General features: G+C 46.9%; 1 protein-coding gene across 2 annotated transcripts in view; it reads right to left on the bottom strand.

The window, feature by feature from the left end:
• Positions 1-12,001, bottom strand: part of B3GALNT2 (beta-1,3-N-acetylgalactosaminyltransferase 2) — a 68,487-nt gene that overhangs the window by 1,535 nt on the left and 54,951 nt on the right. For both annotated transcript variants that reach the window (XM_017347726.4, XM_002717323.6), the window contains exons 8-12: positions 9,835-10,018; positions 6,517-6,642; positions 5,562-5,721; positions 4,964-5,020; positions 791-957 (exon numbers count right to left, since the gene is read on the bottom strand). In XM_017347726.4, the coding sequence (XP_017203215.2) occupies positions 823-957; positions 4,964-5,020; positions 5,562-5,721; positions 6,517-6,642; positions 9,835-10,018 (662 nt within the window). In that variant the 3' untranslated portion in view covers positions 791-822. The remainder of the gene's footprint in view (positions 1-790; positions 958-4,963; positions 5,021-5,561; positions 5,722-6,516; positions 6,643-9,834; positions 10,019-12,001) is intronic.

Below are 12,001 nucleotides of genomic sequence, written 5' to 3' on the forward strand. Positions count from 1 at the left end.
TACTAGCTGTAGAGTACTTAGACCAGTCACCTGCCTTCCCACAGACACACCTCCACTGAGCGTGTCCTTCTCTAGAAGGCTGCCAGCTCGGAATGAATGCCACTTGCATGGGTGAGCACTGGGCCGTGGCAGGAAGAAACAGAGTCCTGACGGCACTAAAGCCCTGAGAAGTGTTTGCTTTTTCTTATTCACGAGAATTTGGCATTTTTTTTTTATAAAATAGGAGTACCTAACTGTGATCTTTAGGACTTAAGTTCAACAGCAAAATCAATCTACTATAGAAATGATCTTTAAAACGAAGGTCCAGAACTTAGAATTATATTGGCTCTCTGTCAAGTTCAAGTCACACACTTCAGAGATCCCCAACTTTGGTATAAGTGACCAGTGCACAGAAAGCACCCTATGATCACACAGCATTTCTGTGAGTTCTTTCTGGCCCCCAGTTATCCTAATTAAGCTATTCTGCCATTCACACTGAAGTTGAAATTCTCCATGTACTACTCAGATTTTCTGAATGCGGCCAAGTTTTAACCAGAAGTGATAAGTAATGATGACTACTAACTAGCATTAGCCATATGCGTCATGACTTAGAAATCTTTCTTTTATAAAATAATGTGGAACTTTTATCTTCCAACATACGGATAAAAGCTTCTTTATGCTATAGTATTTGTGGTTTTTACAAAGGACATCCGTGCGTGTGGGAAGAATGCCACACTGGTTACAGGTAACAGGGCTGGCCCTGCTGTCTACTGCCCAACCGCGGGCTTGCCGCAGCTCACCATCCACCTACCACACTTCCCGCACTGCCACTTCCAGTCACGGTTACGTGGCTTCACACTGACAGGGGTCGCCGCACAACTCCTTCCGTCTCCACAGTTCTGTTAGTTCTTGCGGTGAGTACTGAGGGGAAGACAACATCCCTGTCTCACAGGTCTTCTCACACAGCCACAGGCTGTCCTGTTGGAAAACAACACAAGCTGACTTGAAGTTCTGGAACTGTGTGAAGAGGGACCGAAAGCATGCACACAGGCAGCTTGTATGTTTTTATTTATTTTTATTTTTATTTTTTTTATTTTTTGACAGGCAGAGTGGACAGTGAGAGAGAGAGAGAGACAGAGAGAAAGGTCTTCCTTTGCCGTTGGTTCACCCTCCAATGGCCGCCGCTGCAGCCGGCACACCGCGCTGATCCGATGGCAGGAGCCAGGAGCCAGGAGCCAGGTGCTTTTCCTGGTCTCCCATGGGGTGCAGGGCCCAAGCACCTGGGCCATCCTCCACTGCACTCCCTGGCCACAGCAGAGAGCTGGCCTGGAAGAGGGGCAACCGGGACAGAATCCGGCGCCCCAACCAGGACTAGAACCCAGTGTGCCGGCGCCGCTAGGCAGAGGATTAGCCTAGTGAGCCGCGGCCGCGGCGCCAGCGGCAGCTTGTATGTATTCTAATGAGGCTGGAACGATTCCGGTGTAGAGCAACTTGGAAAGGGCAGGGGTGGCCTTTCTTCATGCTGGGAAGGGGCCAGCTCTGTAATCCAGTGGCTGTGGACTAAGGAAACCACGGGGTATGTGGATTAAGAGTTAGCCAGTGGAATTCCATGAAGCTTGGAAACCATAAGTGCGGAGTTTAATATTTGCTACCAAGAAAACATGGTTATATAGCAGTATTAATAGCTACTATCATATTGCAGACTAGACTATACCAAGTGTTTATAAACATTACATCTTACAGTAACCCTGTGAGGTAGGGATTATTTCCCTTCTTACAAATGAGAAACTGAAACAAAGCATTATGTTATTTGCTCAAGGTCACAGTGTTGGCAAAGTGTCAGGACGGATTACAGACTAAGTCCAAGTTCTTAGCCACTAGACTGCTTTCCTGCTCTAGGAACTGGCATCTGTTTCCAGCCAGTGGAACACATAGAGAAACCCTTCAATTAGAGAACATGAAAATGCTGGCATCCATATTGGAGTGCTAGTTCAGGACCCAGCTACTCTGCTTCCAGTCCAGCTTCTTTGTGCCTGGGAAGGCAGTGGAAGATGGCCCAGAAACTTGGACCCCTGCCACCCATACAGGAGACCAGAATGGAATCCCTGGCTATTAGGGCCATTTTGGGGTATGAACCAGCAGATGGTAATCCTCAGAGATTTTACTAAGAAAACAAAAGTTTTTAAGATTTATTTACTTATTTGAAAGGCAGAGTTAGCAGGAGAGATGTAGAGATACTCCACCCACTGGTTCACTCCCTAAATGGCTATGATGGTTGGGGTGGGGCTGGGTAGCCTGAAACCAGGAGCCTAGAATTCCACATGGGTCTACCATGTGGGTGGCAGGGACCCAAGCATCTGGGCCATCTTCTTCTATCTTCCCAGGCATATTAGCAGGGAGCTGGATCACAAGTGGAACAGCCGGGACTCAAACCAATGGTCATATGGGAAGCTGGCATTGCAGGTGGTGGCTTAACCTGCTGAGCCCCAAAGCAGGCTCCAAGAAAACCCCCAAACTCTATACCGAAGGGGTTGGCCTCTCACCTCTGCCTGAGAGGGACAGAAAGGCCTCCTCCTCCATGAGCATCTGTAACCCCAAAGCACCAAGTGAGAAATCTGAAGTACTCAGATTCTGGTGCCCTTGGGTACGTGGCAGAAACACCAGTCTTCTCCATGAGAATGCAGTTTAGGGGGCCAGCACTGTGGCATAGCAGGTTAAGCCGCCTCCTGCAATGCTGGCATCCCATATGGATGTTGATTCCAGATACAACTGCTCAATTTCCAGTCCAGCTCCCTGCTAATGTGCCTGGCAAAGCAGAGGAAGAGGGCGCAAGTGCTTGGGCCCCTGCACCTATGTGGGAGACCTGGAAGAAGCTCTGGGCTCCTGGCTTCAGGCTGGCCCAGTCCTGGCCATTGCAGCCATTTGGGGAGTGAACCATTGGATGGAAGATCTCCCTGTCTCTCCTCCTCTCTCTGAAGTCTGCCTTTCAAATAAATAAATTTTAAAAATGCATTTTAGGAGCTGGTGTTGTGACATAGCAGGTTAAGCTGCCGCCTGCGACGCCAGCATACTCTGGTTCAAGTCCCTTGCCTTCTCCACTTCTCATCTATTCCTTGCTAGTGCACCTGGGAAAACAGCAGCAGATAGCCCAAGTATTTAGGCTCCTGCCATCCACAGGGGAGACGTGGATGGAGTTCCAGGCTCCTGGCTTCGGCCTGGCCCAGCCATAGCTCTTGTAGCCATTTGCGGTGTGAACCAGCAGGTGGAAACTGCTCGCTTACTGGCCCGCCTCTCGCTTTCAAGTTTTTTTTTAATACTGGCTTCCATTTACAAAGACAAGAAGTCACGATTAAAAAAAAGTCTTGACACATCAGGAAACACTCCATGACCAATAGTCTAAAGAAAGACTATAGAACCAGATTTGCCCAAACCACAGATATCAGAAATGACCACAGAGAAAATCATTATGTCCAGAGGTATGACAAAGAAACAGCAAAGTCGAAGCTGCCCCGAAGCAGCTGGGTCTGTTCCTTGTCCATCTTGGAACACGGAGTGCGCTGCTCCGAGGTCTCAGTTCTGTGAAGAGTTCCCACCCACAGGCACTGCGTGTTCCTTCTGACCCCGCACCTTCTACAACCCAAGTGCAAGTTTCAAGAATCCAGAATGTCACAGAAATCTGAGGCAGAGGACAGCTCTGTGTTTGCTTTCTGCCTACTCTCCATTTGGGTCTCTGAAATGTTACCTCTCTTTCTGGTTCAGTAATCCTATATTTAAACCATCCTATGATATTTTATCTAGTGTTTTCTTTGTAACGGTCAAAAGCTAGGAAATCAAGTCAGTAGATTCTACATTACATTTTAAAGCTGTGAAGAACTTCCAATCAAATCTGTGAAGTTGAATTATCATTTACAGGTAGAACTTCGATTTATAACATTTCTTTTTGGCTTGGATTCAGAAAAAATGCCGTAAGAGGGGTGAGCACTTAGCATAGTGGTTAAGACACAGCTTGGGATGTCCACATCCTGTGTCCCTGAGTTGGAGCCCCAGCTGTCTGTCAGATCCGGTTTCCTGCTAACACATACCCTGGGAGGCAGCAGGGGATGGCTCAAGTTCTTGGGTCCCTGCCACCCATGTGGGAGACCCAGATGACGTTCCTAGCTACTACAGGGATGTGGGGAATGAACCAGTAAACAGAAGACCTCTTTCTCTCTGCCATATAAATAAATAAATAAATATACATTTTAAAAATACCACGAGAAACAGTCTAGGTGAATTACTGTAGATTAAGTGTAGGGCATAATGATGATGCCAGGTTTTCTTTGAGAGACACACAGCGTGCTCCTATCTGCTAATTCACTCCCCAAATTCCTGTAATGGCCAGACCAGGCCAAAACTGGGAGTCAGGAACACATTCCAGGTCTCCCATGTGAGTAGCAGAAACCCAACCATTTCAGCCATCACCATGGCCCCTGAGGAGCTGCAGGCGGGGTGCTGAACACAGGTGCCAACGTGAGACACCAGTGGCCTCACCAGCTTCTTAGTCATTGCACCAGTGTTTGTCTCCTGGAAGATTCTCCATTCTTTCTGCCCAGAGTTAGATACATACTATACAGAAATATCTTTTCCTTAACTTAAAACACATTTAAAAATTTTTCATTTTATTTGAAGGGCAGAGAGAATTCAATTCTATCCACTGGTTCACTTTCCAAATGCCTGCAACAGCCAAGTCTGGGCGAGGCTAAAGCCAGGAGCCAGGAACTCCATCTAGGTCTCCCATGTGGGGGGCAAGGCTATGCTCCCTCCCAGGGTCTGCATTTGGCAGGAAGCTGGGTTGGAAGTGAAGGAGCCAGGACTCGAACCAGGCACTCCGATGTGGATGCAGGCGTCCTCAGCAGCTACTTAAGCTCTGTGCCGAATGCCCACACCCATTTCCTCAAGCCTTAACGCTGTGGCCAGTCTCCCCCCCCGACCCAGGGTTGCTTACCTGGTATCTTCTGGGTCCTATGGCAGCCATCCAAATGCCCATGCTTACATCTTCACCCTACACATGTCCCATAAAGTTTAAATGTAAAACGTTAAATGCCTTTTCATTTGTAAAGGCAATGCCATACCCACTCTCAATATACAAATTTTCTAAGTATGTGCAAAGTAAAAGCTTGCGGCCATTCGTGTGAGAGAACCACAGCACAAGGTCATGAGAATACAGCCAGCATAGACAGCCCACTCTTCTCTTGCTCCCTAAACTGAAGAGTTTAGGCATTAATAGTATTAAAGACACAGTGGATGCACACAGAGCTGCTCGCTGGCCTCAGGCCCCGAATCAGCAGAGGAAGCACTCCTTTAGTCTCCCTCCTCAGGAACAGAAACACTCCTGTTCCTCCAGGGGACCACACTGCTGAACAGCAGGCCGAAAACGCAGTAAGGAGGCTCAAGCAGCACTCAGGGATAGATGAGAGCCACGGTCCGTGGGCTGGCAGGGGTGCTCCAACCTCTGAGGGGTGTGTCCCCGGACTGCTGGCCGTGCTTTGTGTGATGGAAACTTGGTTTGCTGAATCAAAGCTTAGGTCCGAGTGTTCAGTTACCTGATAGGTCTTTAATCTCCCCGCGTTGCTCGCCAGCCAGCCAACTATAGCCCTGGAGATCACATAGCCCGACCCACACGCAAAGGCAGGGTAAGCAGGGCTGGGGTACTCCAACTCCTGCCACTTCCCGGTTCGGTCAACGGCCCAATTCAATCTGAAACTGAGATTCAGAATAATGTGGCTCTTTGTGTTGGTCTCTTTCATCACTGATACAAAGGAATAAGCTTGTAAAAGGCGGGACGAACAAGAAACTACCTATTTTTAATCTAACAACCGCTGATCACTGAAGTTGCATATAAAAGATTAGTATATTAAAACCTCTCGAAGTTGCAACTGTGGAGTTGCTGAATAGGAAGCATCAGATCACCATGTAAATGTGTACTAAAAAAAAACCCCAAACCAAAAATGCAATGAAAAAACAAAATCACTAATCCATGCCGTATTCCTGAGGAAGCACAGAAAATGGTTTCAGAAATGTGTCACAAATGTATTTTTTTTTTAAACACGCAGAGTGGACAGTGAGAGAGAGAGAGAGACAGAGAGAAAGGTCTTCCTTTGCCATTGGTTCACTCTCCAATGGCCACCGCGGCCGGCGCACCGCACTGATCCGAAGCCAGGAGCCAGGTGCTTCTCCTGGTCTCCCATGGAGTGCAGGGCCCAAGCACTTGGGCCATCCTCCACTGCACTCCCGGGCCACAGCAGAGAGCTGGACTGGAAGAGGGGCAACCAGGACAGAATCCGGCACCCCGACCAGGACTAGAACCTGGCGTGCCGGCACCGCTAGGTGGAGGATTAGCCTATTGAGCCACGGCGCCGGCCACAAATGTATTCTAACATAGGACACTTCATATCTCAACCACTTTTTCCTTGTGGAAAAATAACTTGCATATTTCATCTAAATTAATTACACTTACTCAGGTACATGAATGCCAATAGGTAGTAACATTTAACTTACTTTCCCCACCAAAAATTCGGCCCATCCAGATTCTTTTGGGTGATTCTATTAAATACAGCCTCTAAGTCTATGTAACAGTCATCATCTGTCTTCAGCAACAAATCAAAGCTGGTTGTTCCCACAGTCCTGTTGACAAAAAAGGGACGTGAAGTCATCGTGACCACATGGAGAGACACCACCTCAGGGGGCATCACTAACATTTCCACTCAAAGCTGCCAGTACTTCCTGGATGCTCTCAGCGTCTCTGTCCTCAAAGCACTAACCGCACACTGCTGCTCTCGCCCTCACTTGGTGTTCGCAAGTACCAAGCTGGTTTTAAAAGGTAAAGGAAAAACAACACAATGAAACATAAAGTAGAACAAATGTGCACACAAGTGCTTCTTAGGCATCATTCAGCTCAGGCTGCCAGATGTGTTTTTGAACATTGCCCCACGTGCTCCCAGTGACAAAGGCCCAGGACAATGGGACAGGTGCTATCTCTGGGCCTCTCACAGAGAGCACTCTTGTACAGGATGCTTCCACAGTCTTCCAGATATGTTGTATTCAAGCTATGTTATGGTTTAAAAAACAACCGCAACACGGAATCCTATTTTTCCCTTGGGATTAATTTCCAGCAATTATGAAACAGGCTTGGTGCTAGTCACCAAAGTTGAGTTACAGAGTCCCTATTTCTTAAGTTGGCTTTACAGACCTTATCACTAAGCTAGCCTAAACTAGTTTCAGTCACGCAGGCTGGCTAGCTGAGCAGCACACGTACAAAACCGCACTGAGATTTACCGATGACACCTGGAACCAAAGTGAACCTCACCCCACGAGGCCCACTCCAAAACCAAAAACTGGAGACCAGCAGAAAAAGAAGAGCCGACAGGTACTAGCACCCGCAGGGCGGACACTTCCTCACACCCACCTCCCCACGGTCCTGCCGCAGGGCCGACCAACCAGACACTGAACTCCAGTGTGTCCACCGCTGACTTCTCTCCTAACCCCATGTAATTCACCCCAGACCCGCCTGCATGGACGCAGATTTGGAGGCAGGGGGTGACTCCTTGCTGGCTGGTCACAAAAAGGAAGCCTTTCTTTCTCAAAAGGCCAGTGTTGCCGCTTGGTATGTGCACACCAAGCAGTGGAGCTTCCTTGCTCTGTAACAATCTATTACGTAGAGGACCGTCTGGACAGCACAGGAGGGCAGTTTCATTTATCCAAACACCAGAAAGCATACACTGGCAACGAAAGACAAAATGGACTCACTCATGTCATCTCAACAATCCCTATGCAGCACTGTTTAAAAATGCAGAGTCTTGCTCAAGACCCAGTCTCAGAATTCTCCATGGAAGAAATCCAGAGAAAGCTGTATTCAGTCAAAGAATGGTAAATTTAACAGTGCATCCACTCCAAATAGCATAGACCTAGACCTGTTTCTTAAGTTTATTTCTTATTAACAGCAAAAGGCATTTATAATATTTACTTGCTAATTAGAAATACAATTTTGTGACAAAGGACATACAAGTCAGACTTGGATGAATAAAGGAATGATACCACTCTCAGTGTGGACAGAGACGGGTGGCCCGAGCTACGGGAAGCAGCACATTCCCGCTGCAAGGCTACTACAGAAATCCAGGTGCAGAGGCGACGGCATGAATAGACGGGGTAGTGGAGATGAGGGGACAGGCTCAGAGCTCACAGCTGGAGGAGGCGTGGAAGAGAAAACACTGAAGGTGCTCTCTGCACTCAGTGGAACTTCCAGAACTGGGAAGCATCCCCTGCAGAAAAGCCTAGAAGCGTACAGGCCTGATTCCCCAGCTCCCAGACCTCCATTTCCATCCCTCACTCCCCCACTGCAGCCTCACTTACAACTGGGACTCCCCTGGGTGGCTGTGAGTTAGAAGTGTGTGTGTGTGTTAACAGCTGTCTGTTCTAGATACAGTTCTGTTCTAGATAACCCCAAATTTCCAGCCCTCATTTTCGCCTTTCCTCTTGACTCCAAAATTATATTAATAAACTTATTAGACTACCTACCCCTCATGGGTCCAGGAACCATAGCCATAAGGTATTTAATAACTTCCCACTCTGCCTAGGGCAATAGAGAAGAACAAAAAGAGGTCTTGGCCACACCCACACCAGCAATCCATAAATAAGACACAGTTTTAAAAAAGAAAGGACAAAGACTGGAATACCCTAGACAGAGAGCTATTATTATATATTATTGTTGCTATCATCATACTATAAAGGTGGGGATTACTAAGATCCAAGAAACAATGAAGGGTCTAGGAAGTTAGAAGTGTGATAGATTCTAAGGGCTGCTGAATTTTACTGAGCCATCTATATGAGGGTATTTGAAAAAGTTTGTTGAAAATGGAATTAAGAGATTTTCATCCTAAAATTTTTTTAAATCCATGCACAGTGTTTTCATAATACATACTTTCCACGTACTTTTTCTTTTTTTAAACATTTATTTATTTGTTTGAAAGAGTTACAGAGAGGTCTTCCATGCACTGCTTCACTCTCCAGATGGCTGCAACAACCAACACTGAGCCAGGCCCGAGCCAGGAGCCAGGAGCCAGGAGCTTCATCCGGGTCTCCCATGTGGGTGGCAGGGGCCCAAACACTTGTGCCGTCTTCCACTGCCTTTCCCAGGCCATCAGCAGGGAGCTGGATCAGAAGTGGAGCAGCCAGGAAATGAACAAGCGCACATATGGGATGCTGGCGCTCAGACGGTAGCTTTACCCACTATGCCACAGCACCAGCCTCCTTTCTATGAACTTTGTGAAGACCTCTATATGCATGGATTTCAATTTTTTTGGCACCAAAATAATTTTTATTTTCCACAGACTTCACCAAGTGCTCTTGTATAAGAGTTCTGGAATCAAGGCTAGTAGTTTTTAAATGGGTAGACTAGAGAATGGAAGTAGAAAGTAGCTTACACTGGAACAGAATTCAAATTAGTAACCTGGGCATGAGTGCTTGTAATGGGGGAATTTAGGAGACTGGGTATGAATATAACTGAAAGGGATCATTTCCAAACTCATGGATTCTCATCTAATGCTAGCTTCACAACCAAGGCATACAGAAATGACTCACAGCACATCAGTCTTTGGCTTGATTTTGATTGGCTAATGCCGTTCACGCCACAGATCTGCTCATCAAAGTAAGCAAGGGACGGACAGCATTTTTGGCATTTTTCAAAAGGAGCTGAGATACAACAGGTCACATCCCAGATATTCAGCCATCTTCGGTTTCTTTATTCGTATTTTTTGGTTTGATGCTTCTATACCATAACAACAATAAAATACAGTAACACCCAAAAGTTTTATAACCTACCAGCTATAGAAGTTCAATAATTTTGCGGGAACATTTCGGTAAGTGTCGACCACATCCACAAAAACAATATCATCATAGATGCTGCTCTCCTCCTTCAGTAAGGCATCTTCCTCGTGGAGATCTCTTATGTGATCAGTAAGTCTCCGAGGGCGGGAATGAAGGCTGCGTAGGAGCGCGTCCCCTTCTAAAAGGAAAAGTAGAGAGTTACAGAAACGTGCTTGGATTGCAAACTTAAGACCAGAATTTATATGATGTACATACACTAAAACTCTTTTCCCAAGAAAAATACACTTGCTAGAAACTTTAAGGAGGGAAGTGGGGACTACCTACTATTGCTAGAGGGAGAGTAAATGGACACACAAACTTTGGAGAGCAATCTGGCAACACCCAGACTAAAGATTGCTCTGGTAAACCTACTGGTAGATCTTATCCCAGAGATACTGCTGTGCGTGGTCACAAGGATATTCAATGCAGTATTCTTTGTAACAGGGGGAAAAAATGGGAGTGCATGTGAAACAAACCTCAATGCTGACAGAAAAACAGCAACATTTGTGGCATATTCTAATAGAAAACAACAGTAAAAAATTAACCTGATTGTGCATATTCAAAGGAATGGTACTGAAAAATGTAGAATGAAAATTGCTAAATGATATATATGCTATGATACCAGATATCAACTGTAAAATACTCAGGATTATATGCTATTTAAGATGCGTAAATGTGTCCTGGAATAGGAACAACAGGAAGCATACACGTGAATTTCAGGGCAGTGACAGCCCCTCTGAGGGGGAGAGAGGAACAGAGGCAGAAGGGAGGGGTTGGAACTGTTCCTGTAGTGTTTTATTCTAAAAAAAGAAAACTGGAAGTAAATATAATAAAACATAAACGTGTTAATTCTGAGCAATGGGTACTGTGATGTTTCTTATAGTACTATTTCTTTTTCTTCAAGGGAAATTTACTTATTTATTGGGGGTGAAGGTAGGGAGGGGATCTCATCCACTGGTTCACTTCCCAGATGTCCTCTACAGTCCAGGGATTGATCAAGCCAAAGCCAGCAGCTGGGAACTCAATCCAGGTGTCCCACATGGGTGGCAGGAACCCAAGTACCTGAGCCACCCCCACTGCCTCTCAGGGTGTACGTCAGCAGGAAGCTGGAGGAGGGGTGGAGCCAGGACTTGAACCTGAGATGGGATGCAGGCGTTCCAAGCGGCATTTTAACAAAACACCCACTCCTATTTCTGGCATTTATGTCGTGTCATAATAAAAATGATTACTAATGTGACTAAAGGCATTTTATTTGCCATCTCATAAATAACTTACAATGTGGGTGCAGGAACCACGGCCAGAGCCTGGGAATTTAAGGCAGCAATTCGTTCACTAGGGCAGGATAGGTCAGAATTTTCTCAGCGTCTCACTCATTAAGAGACATTGTAATACACTCACCTAACAGAATTCAGCAGTTAGAAATTAAGGTGATCTGAAAACTTTTTTTTTTTTTTTTTTTTTTTTTGACAGGCAGACTGGATAGTGAGAGAGAGAGAGACAGAAAGAAAGGTCTTCCTTTTGCCGTTGGTTCACCCTCCAATGGCCGCCACGGCTGGCGTGCTGCAGCCGGCGCACCGCGCTGATCCGAAGGCAGAAGCCAGGTGCTTCCCCTGGTCTCCCATGCGGGTGCAGGGCCCAAGCACTTGGGTCATCCTCCACTGCACTCCTGGGCCACAGCAGAGAGCTGGCCTGGAAGAGGGGCAACCAGGACAGAACCCGGTGTGCCGGCACCGCAAGGCGGAGGATTAGCCTAGTGAGCCGCGGCGCCGGCCTGAAGACTTCTTTAAAAAAAAAAAAAAAAAAAAAGTTGCTGACACATGGAGAAGGGACAGGAAGCAGCAGTGTGGGACTCCACTCCTCCTCACTGCAAACAGGGTGGGGGCCTGAGGACCTATGGGATACGTGGTTTCCACTCTACCACCACGTTGAGATACAGGACACACTGCAAGCATCCCCAGTGACACCCCTGGGCTGCAGGGTCATCACCCGTACAGAGCTAGCTGAGCTGAATCAGTGGTCCCTAGGAATGCTTACTAAAATACAGGTGGGCCCCAAGCCGAGAGTCCCAGTAGGTCTGGGGCGAGGCTCAGGCCATCTCTGCGAGGGACAGCCAGAGCCTACA

This window comes from Oryctolagus cuniculus, chromosome 13, assembly GCF_051225735.1.
Source record: "Oryctolagus cuniculus isolate XC-2025 breed Fujian yellow rabbit chromosome 13, ASM5122573v1, whole genome shotgun sequence".
NCBI classification, from domain to species: domain Eukaryota; kingdom Metazoa; phylum Chordata; class Mammalia; order Lagomorpha; family Leporidae; genus Oryctolagus; species Oryctolagus cuniculus.